Source organism: Mirounga leonina, unplaced genomic scaffold (genome assembly GCF_011800145.1).
Source record: "Mirounga leonina isolate KUSES-001 unplaced genomic scaffold, KU_Mleo_1.0 Mir_94, whole genome shotgun sequence".
Lineage (NCBI taxonomy): Eukaryota > Metazoa > Chordata > Mammalia > Carnivora > Phocidae > Mirounga > Mirounga leonina.
In genome coordinates this window covers 56,828,997-56,849,916 of record NW_023270855.1, presented here as the reverse complement: position 1 = coordinate 56,849,916, position 20,920 = coordinate 56,828,997, and the positions used below count along the sequence as shown (strand labels likewise).

Sequence of the window (20,920 nt, the reverse complement as noted above, 5' to 3'; positions counted from 1 at the left end):
TTTATTTATTTATTTATTTATTTATTTATTTATTTATTTATTTATTTATCAGAGAGAGAGCACAAGCAGGGGGGTGGCAGGCAGAGGGAGAAGCAGGCTCCCCACTGAGCAAGGAGCCTGAGGTAGGACTTGACCCCAGGACCCTGGGATCATGACCTGAGCCGAAGGCAGACGCTTAACCGACTGAGCCACCCAGGCGTCCCTGTCTCGTGCCTTTATTCCTATACTCCTCTACTACTTTGTTTTGCATTAATATTTTCCAGTAAAGCATTTCAATTAGTTTAATTACATTTTTAAGTATTTTTTTCCTTTTTTTTTTAATTGGTTGCTTTAGGGTTACCAAATACACTTTATCAGATCAGCTTAGATTTATGATTGTTTAATCCCAGCGAGGTACAGAAATTTTGCTCCTGTGTAGTTTTATTCCCCCCCCCCTTATAAGGCATTATTTCTCTATATGCTACAGCTATTAATGTTACAAAGCCAACAATGCATGTTTTAATTAATGCCTTATCATCTTGAATCATTTCCACCCCTTTTCCATTACAGTTTTGCTCCTACCCACCTCCTTCGTGCTGTTATTGGGAATCAGTTACAGCATAAGTTTTATATACCCAACAATACATTATAAACACTATTTTACACCATTACCTTCGAAATTAGTTAAGAAAATGAAGGAGAAGAGGGCGCCTGGGTGGCTCAGTTGGTTAAGCGACTGCCTTCGGCTCAGGTCATGATCCTGGAGTCCCTGGATTGAGTCCCGCATCCCTCTGACCCTCCCGACCCTCCCCCCCCATGTGCTCTCTCTCTCAGTCTCTCTCTCTCAAATACATAAATAAAATCTTTAAAAAAAAAAATGAAGGAGAAGAATACGCATTTATGTCATTACCTTTGCCCTTGTTCTTTATTTTTTCATGTGGATTCAGCTTTCCTTCTGGGAGCAATTGCTATCAGTTTTTTGTTTTTGTTTGTTTGTTTTTCAAGTTTTAATTTTAAATTCCTGTTAACATACAGTGTAATATTAGTTTCAAGTATATAATTTAGTAATTCATCACTTACAACACCCATCACCTATTTCCCCCATCCCCCACCCACCTCCTGTCTTCTGGTAACCATCAGTTTATTCTCTACAGTTAAGAGTCTGCTTCCTGGTTTGTCGCTCTTCCCCCACCCCCATGTTCATCTGTTGTTGTTGTTTTTTTTTTCCTTAAATTCCACATGAGTGAAATCATATGGTATTTGTCTTTCTTTTACTTATTTTGCTTAGCATAAACACTCTAGCTCCATCTACATTGTTGCAAATGGCAAGATTTGATTCTTTTTTATGGCTAAGTAATATTCCATTGTATATAAATACCACATCTTATTTATCCACTCATCAGTCGATGGATATTTATGCTCTTTCCATAATTTAGATATTGTTGGTAATGCTGCTATAAACATCGGAGTACATTTATCCCTTCAAATCTGTATCTTTGTATCCTTTGGGTAAATACCTATTAGTGCAATTGCTAGGTCATAGGGTAGTTCTCTTTTTTATTTTTAAGGAACTCCATGCTGTTTTCCAGAGTGGCTGCACCAGCTCAGATTCCCATCAACAGTGTAAGAGGGTTCCCCCTTCTCCACATCCTTGCCAACACTTGTGTTTCCTGTGTTAATTTCAGCCATTCTGACAGGTGTGAGGTGATAGCTCATTATAGTTTTGATTTGCATTTCTCTGATGAGTGATGTTGAACATTTCTTCATGTGTCTGTTAGCCATCTGTATGTCTTCTTTGGGAAAATGTCTACTCATGTCTTCTGCCCATTTTTTAAACTGCATTATTTATTTTGTGGGTGTTGAGTTTTTAAATTCTTTCTATACTTTGGGTACTAACCCTTTCTTTATCAGATAAATCATTTGCAAATATCTTCTCCCATTCCAGAGGTTGCCTGTTAGTTTTGTTGATTGTTTCCTTTGCTGTGCAGAAGCATTTTATCTTAATGAATTTCCAATAGTTTATTTTCGATTGTGTTTCCCTTGCCTCAGCAGACATATCTAGTAAAAAGTTGTTGCAACTGAGGTCAAAGAGGTTGTTCCCTGTGTTCTCCTCTAGAATTTTGATGGTTTCCTGTCTCATATTTAGGTCTTTCATCCATTTTGACTTTATTTTTGTGTATGGTGTAAGAAAGTGGTCCAGTTTCATTCTTCTGATGTGGCTGTCCAGTTTTCCCAGCACCATTTGTTGAAGAGGCTGTCTTTTTTCCATTGGATATTCTTTCCTGCTTTGTTGATGATTAGTTGACCAGATAGCTGTGGGTTGATTTCTGGGTTTTCTATTCTGTTCCATTGAGCTATGTGTCTGTTTTTGTGCCAGTACCATAGTGTTGTGATGACTACTGCTTTGCAATATAGCTTAAAGTCAGGAATTGTGATGCCTCCTGCTTTTCCTTTCTTTTTCAGGATTGCTTTGGCTATTCGGGGTCTTTTGTGGTTCCATACAAATTTTAGCACTATTTGTTCTAGCTCTGTGAAAAATGCTGGTGGTATTTTGATAGGAATTGCATTAAATGTGTAGATTGCTTTGGGTAGTATAGACATTTTAGCAATGTTTGTTCTTCTAATCCATGTTCCATTTCTTTGTGTCATCTTCAATTTCTTTCATTACTGTTTTATAGTTTTCAGAGTACAGATCTTTTACCTCTTTGGTTAGGTTTATTCCACAGTATCTTATGGTTTTTGGTGCAATTGTAAATAGGATACATTCCTTGATTTCTCTTTCTGATGCTTCATTATTGGTGTATAGAAGTGCAGTAGATTTCTGTACATTGATTTTGTTTCCTGCGATTTTACTGAATTTGTGTATCAGTTCTAACAATTTTTTTGGTGGAGTTATCACCTGGGAGGCCATCTGGCCCTGGACTTTTGTTTCTTGTGAGATTTTTGATTAGTGATTAAATTTCTTTGCTGGTTATGGGTCTGTTCAAGTTTTCTATTTCTTCCTTCTTTTTTTTAATTTTAATTTTAATTTTTTTAAAAGATTTTATTTATTTGAGAGAGAGAGAATGAGAGACAGAGAGCACGAGAGGGAAGAGGGTCAGAAGGAGAAGCAGACCCCTTGCTGAGCAGGGAGCCTGATGTGGGACTCGATCAGAGTCCTATCCTTTCTTTTATTAATGTGGTGTATCACGTTGATTGATTTGTAAATATTGAAACACTCTTGAAGCCCAGGAATGAACCCCAATGGATTGCAATGAATGATTCTTTTAGTACTGTTAAATTTGATTTGCTAGTATTTTGTTAAGAAGTTTTGCATCCTTGTTCATCAGGGATATTGGCCTGGAGTTTTTTGGGTTTTCTATATAGAGTATCATGTCATCTGCGAATAGTGAAACATTTAAAGAGTTAATACCTATTCTTCCCAAACTGGAAGGGAAGGAAAACTTTCTAACTCATTCTACAAGGCCAGCATTACCCTGATTCCAAAACCAGACAAAGATTCCACTAAAAAAGATAATGCCATTTTATTACTTGTTTTATCATTATTTCTGGAGATTTTTCTGTTCCTTTCTAGTCTTTGTTATATAGGGTTTGTTTTTTTACCACTGAATAAGTCCTCTTTAATATTTCTTGCAGGGCTCGTTTAGTGGTCATGAACTCCTTTAGTTTTTGTTTGTCTGGCAAATTCTTTCTCTCTCCTATTTTGAATTAGAGCCTTGCTGCATAGAGTATTCTGGGCGGCAGATTTTTCCCATTCAGCACGTTGAATATATCCTGCCACTGTCTTCTGGCTTCCCAAGTTTCTGTGGAGAGGTCAGCTGCTACCCTTATTTGTCTTCCCTTGTAAGTTAGGGACTTCCTTTGTCTTGCTGCTTTCAGGATTTTTTATCATTGTATTTTACAAACTTAAATACAATATGTCTTGTTGTTAGCCTACTTTTGTTGGGAGTTCTCTGTACCTCCTGGATTTGGATATCTGTTTCCTTACCCAGCTTAGGGAAGTTTTCAGCTATTATTTCTTCACATAAATTCTCTGCCCCTTTTTCTGCCTCTTCTTCTGGGACTCGTATGATATGAATGTTATTATGTTTGATGGAGTCACTGAGTTCCCTAAGTCTACTTTCATGATCCATCATTCTTTCTCTATTTTGTACAGCTTCATTATTTTAAATAATTTTATCTTCTAGGTCAATTATTCATTCCTCGGTTTCTTCCATTTTTGTGGTCATTACATCCACTTGGTTTCAGATCTCACGTATAGCATTTTTTATTTCAGTCTGACTGGTTTCTAGCTCTTTTTTTTTTTAAGATTTTATTTATTTATTTGAGAGAGAGAATGAGACAGAGAGAGAGAGCATGAGGGGGGAGGAGGGTCAGAGGGAGAAGCAGACTCCCTGCTGAGCAGGGAGCCTGATGCGGGACTCAATCCCGGGACTCCAGGATCATGACCTGAGCCGACGGCAGTCACTTAACCAACTGAGCCACCAGGGCGCCCTAGCTCTTATATCTGTGGTGTCTCCCTGATGTCTTCCATGCTTTTCCCAAGCCCAACTAGTATCCTTATGATTGTTGTTTTAAATTCAGCATCAAGCATATTACTTATATCTGTTTCAATTAGATCCCTGGCCATGACCTTTTCTTGTTCTTTCTTTTGGGATGAATTCCTCTGTATTGGTATTTTGTCTAGGTGTCTGTCTTCTTCTGTGTATTAGGAAGCCTGTTATGTTTCCTGCTTCTGAGAGTAATGGTTTTATGAAGAGGTCATATAATGTTTAGGGCCTAGTGCTTCGGGAATTGTCTCTGGTATGTGCCATGTGCACTCACTGTTGTGTTTTGGCTGCTCTGTCCCTCAGTTCAGTCATCTACAGAGGCCTCCTTGCCTGCAGTGGGGTAGTTTGGACCTTAGCCAGCGTTGGGTGAGATTTAACTAGGTGTGCTCTGGTCTGCTTGTTAAATGAGACCTGATGCTATTTCCACTAGACCTGAAGCTTTGCACAAACTATTGTCAGTAGGCAGTGTGTGTGTGTGTGTGTGTGTGTGTGTTGGGGGGGGGTATGCTGGCCTTCTGGGGAAGGGGCCTGCTGTGCTGGTCCTTAGGCACACTTGCCTGAGAAAAGCAGTACCTGCAGAGTGCAGGGAAGCAGGACTTGGTATAAGCAGATTAAATCAGTGTTGGTGCTGTGCTGTTTACTGAAGTTGGTTTATGCTAAGGGGCAGGGTAGGGAAATGGCACCAGCCAGCTCCTTTGTCCCCTGAGAGGGGAGTCCATGCTTGCTGCTCTCAGGGAAGCCCTCCAAGAAGAGTGAACAATTTCCCCTCATGTATCCTAGGTGTTTTTCAGATTGCCATTCTCAAACTGTGTCCATGTTGATTGTCTGCCTGGAGTAGTGCAATGTACTTTGGGCTCTACACCAGCCAAGCTGTCTGATTTTTTTAAAACTCCAGACTTCAGGGACCTGGTGTGGTGGGGACCTGTGCTGGTCCTCTGGGAAAGGATCTCACTGTGCTGGGATTGATGCTGGTTTGATCCTGAAAGGCTGTCACATCAGTGTGGGATTATGAGCAAGCAGGCTAAACAGCCAGTGTCCAGCTTAGCTGCCCTCAGCAAGTGTCTCTGCTCCTATACTAAGAGGCAGGAGAGGGAAATGGCACCTGCAGCCTCTTTTGTCCCCTGAGAGGCAACTCTGCGAATGTCTTCTCTCACAGATGCACTTCAAAAAGAGTGAACAGTCTCTCCCTGTGCCTGTTAGATGATCTTCAGATCGTGCTGTCTACCCTGGGATTTTTTGCATGCCTTCAGTGCAGGAGTAGGGCAGCACTCTTAGGGCTCTATCCCAGTCAAGCCTGCCAACTTCTTTAAGTCCAGTCTTTGAGCTACACTGGTTGCAAAAACTCATGAAAATCAGCCCCTCTCATTTTCCAAGCCAATGGCGTTGGGGAAGTGTTCTCCTTGTGCATTCCCACGTGTTCCTGTCTCACTTTTCTTTGCAACCATGGCTCCCTTACCTTTGTAGCACCTGTGATCCGTCTCCCCCAGACTACATCTCCGCACCTCCTACCTTCCTCAGGGTGGCCTCTTTTCTCCCTGTACTTGTGCAGTTGCTTCTCTCAGCCTGCAGGTCGATTTCTTGAGTACTCAGGATGATTTGATACTATCTAGCTGTGCTCTATGGATGAGGCAGGACTGGAATCCTCCTACTATGTTGTCATCTAAGCTCCCTGCCTCAATTCCTATCAGTTTAAAGAATTTTCTTAGTATTTTCTTATATTGTGCTTCTCCTGGGGAAAAAAATTATTGGGTTTTGTTATCTGGAAATGTGTTCATTTTGCCTTCACTTTAAAAAGTAGCTTTTGGGATATAGGTTCTTTATTGGGAGTTGCTCGTTCTCTCAGCACTCCGAATACATTACCCCATTACCTCTGACTTCTGCTATCTCTGCTGAGAATTAGCTCTTGTCTTATTGTGGTTCCCTTCTAGTTGACAGGTTTTTCTCTTGCTGCTTTCATGATTTCTCCTCATCTCTGGCTTCCACAGTTTTCATTATGATGTATCTGTTCGGGGGTCTCTTTGTGGTTTTATTCTTTGGAGTCCATTGAGCATCTGGATGTGTAGCTGATTTTCAATAAATTTAGGATGTTTTTAGTCATTATTTCTTGAGTATTTGTTCTGTTCCTTCCTCTCCCATTCCTCATTCTCGTACTGCCAGCACATGTGTGTTGGTACACTAAACGGTACCCTACATTTCTTCTATCTTCATTTTTATTCTCTTTGTTCTTCAGATTGCATAACCAGCCTGTCTTCACGTTCACTAGTTCTATATCTTGGCAGTTTCAATCTACTGATAGCCCCCATAGTGAATTACTTTATGACTCAGGGAGTTGATGGTGCTCTGTGTCAGGGGTCTCCAAGACCAACCTCAGGTATGAAGACTCACTACAAGGGCTCACAGAAATATTTATTCCACAGAAGGACTTAGTTCAGAAAAGCTCTTACACACAGTGCTCCAGCTGACTATGGGGAAAAGGTCTGTATTGAAATTAGTGAATAGAAAAGGAACAGAAAGCAGAATCCAGGAGAAACCAGGATCAAGCTCCAAGTCATCCCCTCTCAATGCAGTTGTACATTCAGAGCTTAATGTGTGACAACTTTTATGAAATATTTCTAGCCAGGGGAGCTCACCCAGGTCTTTTTATTGAGGGTTAGTCATGGGCACTCCTGTGTGACTGGTCTTAGCTTCTCAGCATCCAGCTTCTCTAGAAGTCTGATACAGTATGTCACAGGGTCCAAGGCCCCACCTATATACACAGACACTCTTATCAGTCCATGTATTCTGAGGGCTTGCAGATTTCCTCCCAGGAGTTGGTCAAGGGCTAGTCCTAAAGAATATTCAGGGTTTGGACAATTAAGATCTGTTACCCTTTTACTGCATACTTTCCAACAGAAGTATTTATTTAATGTGCATAGCATATCTCTCTGGGTCCAGCTGATAGAAAGGAGTAAGACGAGAGTCGTCATGGTAAATATAGCGTTAAGGTTGACTCCTTAGTGGTGCAGGTAAGCCTATTAGAGTCAGAGCACATATTGTGAGACCAGAGGATCTGATTTGAACTTCCTATGAATTGAGTTTAGGTCCCCAGTGCTTTCAGACTCACCCTTCCTCCTGCACATATTCATATGTTTCAGGACTCGGTGGTCTTTGAGGATGTGGCTGTGGACTTCACCCTGGAGGAGTGGGCTTTGCTGGATTCTATGCAGAAGAACCTCTACAGAGATGTGATGCTAGAAACTTTCCAGAACCTGGTCTCAGTGGGTAAGGATGGCTTCAGGCCTTCACTTAGTCATCTAATAAACAAGTATCTCTTGTCAGTGCTTTTCCACAATTTGAAATGTGGAAAAGAAATACACTGGTAAGTAAGACAGACATTGTCACAGCCATCACGGACCTACAATCTAATAATGTCTCCATGACAGTGGAAATGTGTCCCTTAAACTGAGGTTTTATTTTTGTCTTGGTTCAAAGACTAGAAACTCCTTTGGCTTCATTAGTGGGGGATTGGCTTCATGTGTTGTTCTGGTTCAGAGAGAGGTTTCTTGGAAAACTTTTGATAGTCGTTAGTAAATTGCCTACCATTTTGACCCTACCATTTTGACCCCTCCTGCCTGCCATCCATGAAATCCTGAAAGCACTAAAGTCCTCAAAGTCGTTCTTTACTCATAAGTTCCTTCTTCCTTTAATATGTTCATTCACCTTTTTGTTTGTTTCAGATTATGAAACACTGCTTAAAGCCAGTGGGTTGGTTTCTCAACAGGATATGCATGAGGAAAAAAAATCTAATGAACAGAAAATGGCAAAATTCACAAGAAATCGTTCTTGTGCCTACATTTTAGAAAAAAATTGCGAAAACCATAGCATTGAAGATCAGCATGGAAACCATGCAAGACATCTGAGGTGAGTTGTGTTCACAAGATAAAGCAGTACTAATCCCAGGACAGAGTTTTGGTAGGTCATGAAATTTAAAAAACTAAAAACACAGCTCCAAATCTATTTGAGAGAGAGAGGACAAGTGGGTTGGGGTGCGGGGGGGAGGTAGAGAGGGAGAGGACTAAGCAGACTCCCTGCTGAGCAGGGAGCATGACACAGGGCTTGATCCCAGGACACTGAGATCATGACCTGAGCTGAAGGCAGACAGTTAACTGACTGAGCCACCCAGGTGCCCCCAAATCTATTTAGAATTCTAAGAAAGTTTTTTTTTTAATTCTTATGTTAATCCCATACATTACATCATTAGTTTTAGATGAAGTGTTCCATGATTCATTGTTTGTGCATAACACCCAGTGCTCCATGCAGAATGTGCCCTCCTCAATACCCACCACCAGGCTAACCCATCCTCCCACCCCCCTCCCTCTAAGAAAGTTTTTAAAATCTTGATTGAGACATTGAGTGTTTAAGCATAATTCAGTTAGACACTTTTAGGAAGTCCCCATACATGATAAACAGTATGAACAGTGAACATGATAGAGGTCACTTCTAGGGCATTAGTTAACTCTAAGACAATCCACAGAGAGTAGAAAAACTTCCTGTCTACTAAAATGCAGTTAGTCATCTGGCTCTAATACTTATTAGTTGCTAATAATAAATCATTAATAAACATAACATTGATAAAGTGTTTCTGACTTTTAACAGAAATCCTGTGACAGGCAGATTCTGTGAAGGTAATGAAAAAAATCAGCACAGAGAAATGTGCAGCCAGTTTCCCCATTTTAATTTCTGCAAGAATGTTTCTACTGGAGTAAAACTCTATGAATGTACCAAGTGTGGAAAAGGCTTCATGCATCTTTCTTCCCTTAAGAGGCACGTCAGATCTCACACTGGACAAAAACCATATCCGTGTCAAGAATGCAAGCAGGCTTGCGTTTGTCATGCACACCTAAGAACTCACGCTGGAGAGAAGCCCTATGGATGTAAATTATGTGGGAAAACCTTTCCTTATTTCTACTCCCTCACTGAACATATCAGGATTCACACTCCAGAGAAAAACTGAATGCAAGCAATGTGGGAAAACCTTCCACGAGTTCTCCAGTCTTACTAGACACATGAAAACTCACACTGTGGAAAAGCCATATAAGTGTAAGGAACGTGGGAAAGCCTTCATTTATCCCTCAATCTTTCAAAGACACACGGTAACACACACTGGGGAGAAGCCCTATGAATGTAAGTTATGTGGAAAAGCCTTTCACCATTCTTACTCCCTTACTCAACATATGAAGATTCACACGTCAGAGAAAACCTACGAATGCAAGCAATGTGGGAAAACCTTCCACGAGTTCTCCAGTTTTACTGGGCATGTGCGTACTCACACTGGAGAAAAGCCATACAAGTGTAAGGAATGTGGGAAAGTCTTTATTTATCCCTCAGTCTTTCAAAGGCACATGATAACACACACTGGAGAGAAGCCCTATACATGCAAACAGTGTGGGAAAACCTTCAGTTATCCCCAGTCTTTCCAAAGACATGAAAAGGCTCACACTGGAGAAAAGCCGTATGAATGTAAGGAATGTGGGAAAGCCTTCAGTTGGCCTGAAACCTTCCGAGGACATGTGAGGATGCACACTGGGGAGAAGCTGTATAATTGTGAGCACTGTGGGAAAGCTTTCAGTTCCCCCAAGTCCTTCCAGGGGCATGTGAGGACCCACACTGGAGAGAAACCTTATGAGTGTAAACAGTGTGGAAGAGCCTTCAGTTGGCCCTCAACCTTTCGAGAACATGTGAGAATTCACACTGAAGAGAAACTGTATAAATGTGAGAATTGTGGGAGAGCCTTCACTTCTTCCAGATCCTTTCAAGGCCACATGCGCACCCACACTGGAGAGAAGCCTTATGCATGTGCACGATGTGGGAAAGCCTTTAGTTGGTCCTCGTCCTTACAAAAGCATGTGAGGTTGCACACTGGAGAGAAACCCCATAAATGCAAGCAATGTGGGAAAGCCTTCAAGTGGCCTTCATCCTTTCGAAACCATGTGAGAATGCACACTGGGTAGCAGCTCCAGAAATGCATGTAATATTTGAGTTAGGTCATGCTTTCTAGGGAGAAATTCCATAATTGTAAGTAATGTTGGAAAATCTTACACTAATTCATGTATCATATTCCAGGAAGGAAATATAGAAGTTATAAATATGGCACTGTTTGTCACTACCTCATTTAAAAATGGACCCCTAAATAGTGAATTTCCAGTTCTTTCACAAATAAGTGTTCATATGAGAAATAATTCTCTAAGTCTTTCAGGTAGAGTGCAGGAGTTTAAAAAGTGGGGTGTTTTGGGGTTTTTTTTCCTATTTTTTCAGTTAATACCATTTTCTTTCTTGGTAGTTTATTTGAGCCATAGTAATTTGAAGTGTGCTTTTAATGTGACAGAGTTTAACTCTTACATAGTGTGTTGTAGTGTAAGTGCTTGACATCGAGCTTCAGATTTTAATGTAGGGGCCTGACCGTAGTCATTTGACTGCTGGGGCATCTACCTGAAAGACCTCTGTCTGGAATAAACATTGTTGGCTATAGAATACGGCTGCCAGCAGAACAGCTAGATACAGAACCAGGCCATCCTCCACCAATGAAGTTCCTAATAAATAATAAACCTGCAAAACCCTAGGCAGCCCACCTTTGTCCCCAACATACATAGAACACCAGGTCTGCATTCTCTACTCACAGCCTTGCTGTGTGGCCCCAGGCGTACTGTGTACTTCCCAGGACTTGGGAGTAATAAACCTTGTTCTTCTGAGTTCCATGATGGCTCTTGCTAAGGTGCGTCTTACAATAAGAACCACAGGGAACAGTCCAGTCACAACATTGGGTCTGGATGGGGTCAGGTCTGTGGGGCCTCACCACAAGCAGTGTGGCCCAGGTGAGCACACCTAGGCTTTCCTAGCTGATGGGATCACCACTGACCCGCTGAGATGAACAAAACAGTAGTCTTTCTGTATCGTTAGAATAACAGGACTTGGGTCATTTTGCAGTTTTCTTACTGTTCTAGAAGGGCACATAGTGGATATCACCTATATATTTCTTTCTTCTTACTGAAATACTCGTTTAATGTAAAAAATTGTAAGTATGCAAAACTCTACAAAGAGTGATCTTTATCTCCTGCAGTTTGCTCTTTTCCTTGCTTCTGCATGTGACTTGGACAGCAAGCTTTGAATTAAGAATAGAGACTATGACATAATGAAACATATAGAGAGATGGTTATACCAGATTTCATTATGGAAATGTGGGTAAGGCTGGGAATTCAACTTTCCTAAATGTCTTTCCTGTATACTTCCAGGTTAACATTCATTAGTTGACAAATTTTCATGAGACATAGAAAGCAGAATGGACACTGCCTTCTAGACCATTACACTAATTCCTGCCCCTTTTAATCAAGAGTCCCCTCAAAACAGCAAGCACTTGACTTTCATTCTCTCAAACCTAACCTGTCATTATCTCCATGTCCTCCACCGACATGGATACTAAAAAATGTTTTTTTTTACTTTTCACTCGGGATATATTAAAATATCCCATTGCAATTACAGAGCGTGAAACCAATGTTATAATTTTGCCAATTTAGGCACCATTCATATAGTCAGTGTTAACAGATTTGTATGGATTCATGTATTTTTCTTTCTGTTTTTTTAATGTACTTAAAACTTCCGACATTAACATGATTTCATATTCATTCATGATAGTAAAAACTTATTTTGTCAATGTAATCTAGCCAAAGACCACCAGGACCATGCCTGCAGTCAAGGGGAGTGGGTAGGTTATGCTACTGCAGCGGGACACTCACTCACCAGGAAGGTTTGCAGGATGCATCAGAGTGTTTTAAGAGACTGACCAGTTTGGGGTTTCTGTGATTTGGAGGAGCACTGAGTGATGTGAGGTTTGTTCTGGATTGGCTACTCAGGTCTGGTTGGTAATCTTCATAGTTCTTATTTGGAAGAGACAAAATTGAGTGGAACAGCGTCGCCTGAGTGGCTCAGTTGGTTAAGCAGCTGCCTTCAGCTCAGGTTATGATCCCAGGATCCTGGGATCAAGTCCTGCATTGGGTTCTCTGCTCAGTGGGGAGCCTGCTTCTCCCTCTCCCTCTGCTGCTGCTCCCTCTGCTTGCGCGCTCTCTCTCTCTGACAAATAAATAAAATCTTTTTTTAAAAAAAGGAAAAAAAAATAGACAAACTTGGCTTCATGAAAATTTAAAATTCTGTGCATCAAAAGACAGTATCAACACAGTAAAATGTCAACTCACAGAATTGCAAATCCACATACTTGATATTAATATCCAGAATAAGAATATACACAGAATGTCTAAAATGCAACAACCCCAAAAAACCAAGCCTGATTCAAAATTAATAAATGACTTCAATAGACATTCTCTAAAGAATATATATGAGGAATTTGAGAAACAAGACAGAGGATTTTAGGGGAAGGGAGGGAAAAATGAAGATGAAACTGGAGGGGGAGACAAACCATGAGACTCTTAATCTCAGGAAACAAACTGAGGGTTGCTGGAGTGGAGCGGGGTAGGAAGGATGGGGTGGCTGGGTGATGGACATTGGGGAGGGTATGTACTATGGTGAGTGCTGTGAATTGTGTAAGACTGATGAATCACAGACCTGTACCCCTGAAACAAGTAATACATTATATGTTAATGTTAAAAAGAATATATGTACATGTACAATAAGCACATTAAAAAATACATGACATCATTAATCATTAGGGAAATGCAAATCAAAACTACAATCTGATACCACCTCAAACACAATGGGATGGCTTCTTATTTTTTTATTCTTATGTTAATCCCCATACATTACATCATTAGTTTTAGATGTAGTGTTCCATGATTCATTGTTTGTGCATGGTGCTCCATGCAGAACGTGCCCTCCTCAATACCCACCACCAGGCTAACCCATCCTCCCACCCTCCTCCCCTCTAGAACCCTCAGTTTGTTTTTCAGAGTCCATCGTCTCTCATGGTTCGTCTACCCCTCCGATTTCCCCTGCTTCATTCTTCCCCTCCTGCTACCTCCTTCTTCTTCTTCTTTTTTTTCCTTAACATATATTGCATTATTTGGTTCAGAGGTACAGATCTGAGATTCAACAGTCTTGCACAATTCACAGTGCTTACCAGAGCACATACCCTCCTCAGTGTCTATCACCCAGTCACCCCATCCCTCCCACCCCACCCCCCACTCCAGCAACCCTCAGTTTGTTTCCTGTGATTAAGAATTCCTCATATCAGTGAGGTCATATGATACATGTCTTTCTCTGTTTGACTTATTTCACTCAACATAATACCCTCCAGTTCCATCCACGTTGTTGCAAATGGCAAGATCTCATTCCTTTTGATGGCTGCATAATATTCCAACACAATGGGATGGCTTCTAACAACAAAACAAAGCAAACCAGAAAACAAAAAGTGTTGATGAGGATGTGGAGAAATAGGAACACTTGTGCACTGTCGATAAAATGGTAAAGCCGCTGTTCAAAATACTATGGTAGTTCCTCAAAATTTTAAAAAAGAATTACCATTTGATCCAGCAATTCCACTTCTGGGTATATACCCAACAGAATTAAGAGCAGAGTCTTGAAGAGATACTGGTACACCTGTTTGTATCAGCATTATCCACAATGCCTAAAATGTGTAAGCAACTCACATGTCCACTAATGGATGAATAGATAAGCCAAATGGAGTACATACATACAATGGAATATTTTTCAGCCTTAAAAAGTAAGGAGATTTTCATGTGTAATGAGACAGATGGATCTTGAGAATATTATCCTAAGTGAAATAAACCAATTAGAAAGAGGCAAATACCATATGATTCCACGTGTATGAGGGACTAAGAGTTGTCAAACTTATACAGACAGTAAAATGGTGGGAGCCAGGGTCTGGGGGGAGGGGAGGGAGGGGAGTCAGCGTTTAGTGGAAACAGTTTCAGTTTTACAAGATGAAGAGTTCTGGAGATGGATGGTGGTGATTGTTGCACAACAGTGTGAATGTATTTAATACTTCTGAACTTTACACTTAAAAATAATATGATCATTTTATGTGTATTTTACTGTAAAAACTGGGGGAAAGTAGGCTGACGGGCATAATAAAACTGTACATACCCATGACCTGCTTTTACCACATTTCTATCAGGTTTTATGTCCAGTTCACCCCACTGATTTTTCACCAGATAATTTTGAAGAAACGCCCAGATACTACTATTTAATCCATGAATATTCCGGAATGTAACTTTTTAGCATAACCCAAAGGCCATTATCACACCTAAAAATAAAGTTTTCCCTTAATACATTCAAATGAACATGTACAGCAATTTCGCTAATCATCTCCATAAGTACATAAGATCTATACATACCAATTTATTGAAATTTCTTTTATCTGATAAGGGTCTAGAATTCAGAATAAAAAAGCTTTCAATTCAACACGCCAACCCTGTTCAAAAATGTTCAATCCATTTGGTCATTTATGAAATGCAAATCAAAACCACAATGAGATATCACTTCATACCAACCATGATGGCTACTGTTTAATAAGAAATGAAAAATAGGTTTCAGCAAAGATGTAGAGAAACAGGAACCCTTATACACTGCTGGTTGGAATGTAAACGGTGCAGCCACTGTGGAAAAATGTAGTGGTTTCTCAGAGTTAATCACAGAGTTACCATATGACCCAGAAATTCCACTCCTGGGTGTGTACCTTTGTGAAAATAAAAGGAAACCTCCTTTAGCATAAAGCTGGGAGCAGCAGGGGCGCTCACACCCTACCATCTCTCAATGGTAGACCAAATGGGGATACAGGGACCTTGAGTGCAGACACTTTACCCCCAGCTGGAGTGAGACAATTTTCCTCCACCCTAGCAACAGCTCAGCCAATGAGAAACCACTACACTGGAACTCCATTTACTCCCATGGACTTTATCTTAGAATAGCCCCTCCCAACTTCTCTGCACTTGCATATGTTTGCCGTACCTGGCTTGTCCCTAATTGCAATTCCCTGCTATTTCCAAATAAACCCACTGTTTTGCTGGTAAAATAGCTAGCACTTGTATTTTTTAAGGTTCCATTATTTGGTGATCAGAAGTGGGACCCAGAAGACCCCTAATGACTCCGAGGCTGGTGAGCAAACAGGTACCAGAACTCACAGAGCCGAGAAGGCTCAATGCTTTCTCACCCACAGGAGAGGTTGACAGTAAGTTTTCTTCTGGATTTTGAGCTCTGCTCTCCTTGTGTCTGACCTCTCCAGGCTTTCTTCAGGATCCTCAGGTTTTACCGCCTTGTCCTTTCTTGGAGTACTTGTAGCAGATGGAGGTTGGTAACAACGTGATTTGTTGCTCGGAGATCCTAGACAAACTACCCAATTGGGTTTTGTCACAGGTAAAATAAGGGTATTACAGGGACTAGTGCAAAGGATAATGAGCCCTGAGCCTTAGATGGTTTGATGCCTTGAAGAGCTGTTTTATTTATAGGGTACTGATTAATTCTGGGAAGAACTATTTTTTAAGACATTTATTTGAGAGAGAAGCACGGAGTGGGAGGGGCAGAGGGAAAGGGAGAGAAACTCTAAAGACGACTGTGCTGAGCGCAGAGCCAGACCTGGGGCTCCATCTCACAACCCTTAGATCACAACCTGAGCCAAAACCAAAAGTCAGTCACCTAACCTATTGTGCCACCCAAGTGCCCCTTCTGGGGAAAACTTTTGAGGGGTCTATTTGAATCTTGATGGGAGGCGCACCGTGGATTCCGTCAGTATCCGTTGAAGATTTTGCCCAGAAAGGATGGTGGCTGATCTCATAAGAACAAATGATCAGTGTCCCCAGACTGTAATAGTGTGTCAGATATGGAGCAAATAAAGGACGTTGAAGCATCATTTAACCCCCCTTGTTGGTGACTGTGATTACTACTGTCAAATTCTAGAATTATTCCCCCTCTGAGAGAAAGAAATCCCAGCGTGATACTTTTCTAAGCAATGTCAGGTGCATAGGAATAGAGAACTAAGGAGAAGGGAGTGAAAGAGCATAGGGAAGGGGCAGAGAGGGAGAAGGAGATTCCCCGCTGAGCAGGGAGCCCAATGCAGGGCTGGATCTCAGGATCCTGGGATCATAACCTGAGTCAAAGGCAGATGCTTAACCAACTGAGCCACCCAGGTGCCCCGAAGAACTTAATAGTTCTTATCTAGAGAGCAGGAAAAATGCAGTGCAGCTGAAACTCGGAGAGGCACCAGGCACATCAGCTAGAGGCAGGGAATATTTGCTGATTTTTACAGATTGGACTTCATTTTTTAGCCTCCTTACTGACATGACCGCGACACGGTCTTCATGTGCCCTGACTCACCACAGACAAGGAAGTGCCTCGCCGGAGGACAGGTGGGTGATATTGTTTCTGCTCAGTGAGAGAAAGCCACAACCCAGTAGTGAGCTCCAGGCCAGCTTCCACTGTCTGAGGCTATGTTTGCGTTCTCATTTACTACGTGAACACTGACATCTTGCTTACTCACATCCGGCACTGCATTAAATGTTCTCCATAAAGGAACTCAGCATGGATAAACCCAGTTGCTCCTCAGCAAACTCTATAAGGTAGATAATGTTTTTATCTCCTTGCATGAGCTACCTGAGGCCTACAGATGCAGGTGATTTTCCAAAGGCCACAGAGCAAGAAAGGAACCAAGTCAGGATCATGATTCAAATTGAGCCTTTCTTTCCCAGACTCTATATTCAGTGTCAGGTGCTAAATAGAGCCTCCCTCGCTCCCTCGTGTGCCACACACTCAGCTCAAAGCAAACGATGACACTCCACATTGATCTAGATACTGCAGGCACTTGCCCATGCCCTCATGCTCATTGCTTCCCACCCTCCCACTCCTGCTTGCTCCCCAGGTGTTCCCCAACATCACCCCTTCTTTACAAGCACTGACTGTCCTTCTAGGACCTGAGTACAATCCACTGTCTCCCTGGACCTTCCTGTGTCCCTTGTTTGGCCACATACGACTGGCCAACCACTAAAGGACACAGAACAGGTGCAGATTCGGAGCCTACAAACAAGCATCAAGTGGGCACCCCTGCAAAACTTCGCTCTCAGGTTCTGAAGAGAACTGGAAACAAAAGAACCATAAAATCACAGGGAAAATGGTCTCTGGGTACATGGAAGGGTTAACAATTTGTAAAATATTTGAAATTGGATTTCATGGTTCTGCTATGAGAAAGAGTTCCATGGAAAATGTCACATATGGACTGTTTCCCACTGGTGGTGACATTGAAATGTGCTTGTGATGCACACCTTCCATGCTGTTTCAGTTCAGTGCACCTATATTAACCCTTACTAGTGTGTGGGATCCACACGATCACTGGTCGTATTGGTGAACTGAGAACAGTAGAGAGCAAATCCCATTCCACAGTGGTTGGAATAATTAGACAGAAGCGCTCCTCTCTGCAAAGACTGTACAGGTATCCTTATTGTGCATTCACACTACCACATTCCTTCCCCAAGTCCCAGTGGGCCTGCTCACCTTACAAACCCTCAGACATGGAGCCCAACCAGCTCCACCCAAAATACAACCATACTTGCACCAGGCCCAGGGCCAGAGGAGCATCCTGGGGGCCATCTGATGGAGATAGAAACTGACCTGTGTCAACTGGGGGCAGATCAACAGAAGCGTGAGTGGTCGGAAGGAAAGAGAAAGGCACGGCCCATCTTTCCTCCACTGGAATTAATACAAGGAGACACCACTGGGTGAAGCATGACCAACCCCTTACCCATCCATCACAGCAAGAAACGTCCTGTTCAGCACAATTCAGCACAATCCCCAGCAAGAAGGAATGAGGAGGAAGGACATGTTTCCATTCTGGTATGGACTTTCATGTAAATGTCTCAGAGCTATTTGGACAATAAACATTGAGAAGCAGCATTCCCAAAAATTAGGAATTTCCTCAGGGCAGTTATGCCTGGAGCACCGAGTTGTAAGTCATTCCCGCAACTAAGACTCACCTCACCACAAATGTGGTTTGTTTCGTTGTTGACAAATAGGGAAGATACATGTGTCTGGCTCCCTCTCCCACACTCTTGAGCTGCAAGACCATGACTCCTGGTGTTCTTTGTCAGAGACCACTACATAGGCAACATTAAGGGTTTCACCATTGGGAGTAATTTCTTTAAAAAGACTTATTTGAGAGAGAGAGAAAGAGAGCATGAGGTGGGGAGGAGCAGAGGGAGAGGAAGAAATTTTAGCAGACTCCATGCTCAGCATGAAGCCCAACTCAGGGCTTGATCCTACGACCCTGAGATCACAACCCTAGCTGAAACCAAGAATTGGAACTGAACCGGCTGCACCACCCAGTTGCCCCAGGAGTAAGTCATTTTAATGAGACAGTGGTAGCAGCTGCATGGGTATTGAAGAAACACCGATCAGAAGGAAAATGTCAAATGTTTATGTACTTAGTCCTATTAACCCAGAATAAGTATTTCCAAAAAACTGACACAATTAGAAGAAAAAGTTAATCCTCTAGAATGGGATATTTTAAAAGAACTCAGTTGTGAGGGGCAACTGGGCTGCTGAGTCAGTTAAGCATCTGCCTTCAGCTCAGGTCATGATCTCAGGGTCCTGGAATTGAGCCCTGCATCAGGCTCCCTGCTTAGTGGGGAGTCTGCTTCTCCCCCTTCCAGTCATCCTGCTCATGCTCACTTTCTCACTCAAAATCTTTAAAACAAATAATAAAAGAACTAAGTTGTGAAACATAAAACATAAAAGAACTAAGTTGTGAAACATAAAACATAATATCATTTGCAGGTATGCAAACAGATTTGAAAACCTCAGTAATGTGGTTTCCATGAAGCAATGTAGAGAACCACATTTGACAAAACAAACAAAACCATTGTTTTGAATCACATATTAAAAATAAAAAACCACTGGGAAATCACATTTAACGGAAAGGAATTACATTTAACAACAGAAAGTAATTAAGCATACTGGATTTATCTCTTAGATAGCAGTCAGCTATAGGGGAAAATTCCCACAAACTGCCATACACTCACAAGTGCTTATTCCAATTATGGAAACATCCAGAAGGAAGAAATACAGGGTCAGTGCAACCAGGGAAGGAGTTTTCCTGCATCTGAGGCTGTAGCATTAAATCTGTCAGAGGGGGAGGCAGGACACAGATCTATCCTGAGAGAGACAAGATGCTTAGCACAGAAATCATGTATTAGGAAAAGCATGGGAGATCCCTACACACGATAGCCTGAAGAGGTGGCCTCATGGACACAAAGAGCCACAGGGCAAAGCAAGGAACTGTATGGACCTGAAAACCAAGACCATCCGTCACAGGAGAGGTTGTGGAAAAGTCTCTGGAGTATGCTACTTAACAAAAACTAACGTCAAACTTGTGCTAGGTTGGGGGCCATTCCAAACGACAGATCAGAAGTCAGGAAAATGTGCTGTGACCCAGGCCAACATGGGTCCCCTGGCATCTGTCTCCTGCTGGAAAATCATGGCTTCTTCACGCAGTTTCTTTCCTCAGGGCCTTCATTTCAGAACCGCACAGAGAAGGACTCTGAGACATATGGTCTCCTGCCTCACCATGCTCACAAAGAAATCCAGTAGAACCAGTCAGATGCTAGCTTTCATCTTCACACCACAAGGTTTCTCTTCTTAACACGTCATGACTGATGAACAACCAAGAGGAAGGGCGATCAGCAGAGGTCAAAATATGAACATAATCGGAGGAGACTGTCCTCTATCAACATCCCTGCACATTTACTAATTTCTGTGTGGAGCACAGGTGTGGTATACAGCAGCAACAAGCAAATGTGAAGATACATCACTCAATCATAAAGACTGAAAGGAAGGGTAGATACCGAGTTGTAATTTCCAGTATCCACAACAGAGGACAAGATATATTTACAAATCACTTATCACCCCTGAGGCCCAAAGACATTGTAATGGAAATGAGATAAGTTTTATATAACTATACAATCTTTTCATGTGTGAGATAATGAAATATATTTCATACAAAGGGCACATAGAGGAATATTTTATCTTAGGTGTTCCTCTCAGCAACACACAGTGGAAATAAATACAACAGAGATCCCTGTTATGGACGAGGCACTTATAAGGCACAACTATGTTTATAACAAATAAAGACTGCTGTCCAGCCCTGAGTTTTTATGTACAAAATATATGAGGTGCTATACCTGAAGGTTTTCCAACATTCTTTACGTTCATAAGGTTTCCTGCCAGTGTGTCTGATTGGCTTTACAAGATTTTAAGGACAAATGAAGGCTTTCCCACAGTCCTTGTATTCAGAGTTTCTCTGCAGTGTGAGTCCTCACGTGGGCTCGCAGGTTTGTGGGGTACCTGAAGGCTTTCCCACACTGCTGACATTCATAGGGTCTCTCCCCAGTGTGAGTCCTCACGTG

The 20,920-nt window shown here is 41.8% G+C and overlaps 2 protein-coding genes across 4 annotated transcripts in view; one reads left to right on the top strand and one right to left on the bottom strand.

The window, feature by feature from the left end:
• LOC118005524 (zinc finger protein 555-like) overlaps window positions 1-11,261 on the top strand; it is a 23,784-nt gene extending 12,523 nt beyond the window's left edge. The window contains 4 exon segments of the mRNA XM_034997458.1: window positions 7,664-7,790; window positions 8,246-8,429; window positions 9,165-9,518; window positions 9,520-11,261. Coding sequence (XP_034853349.1) covers window positions 7,664-7,790; window positions 8,246-8,429; window positions 9,165-9,518; window positions 9,520-10,519 — 1,665 coding nt within the window. The 3' untranslated portion in view covers window positions 10,520-11,261.
• A 9,260-nt stretch (window positions 11,262-20,521) lies between these two features.
• Window positions 20,522-20,920, bottom strand: part of ZNF77 (zinc finger protein 77) — a 23,684-nt gene continuing 23,285 nt past the window's right edge. For all 3 annotated transcript variants that reach the window (XM_034997450.1, XM_034997449.1, XM_034997451.1), the window contains one exon: window positions 20,522-20,920. This exon is cut by the window's right edge and continues 1,465 nt beyond it. In XM_034997450.1, coding sequence (XP_034853341.1) covers window positions 20,804-20,920 — 117 coding nt within the window. In that variant the 3' untranslated portion in view covers window positions 20,522-20,803.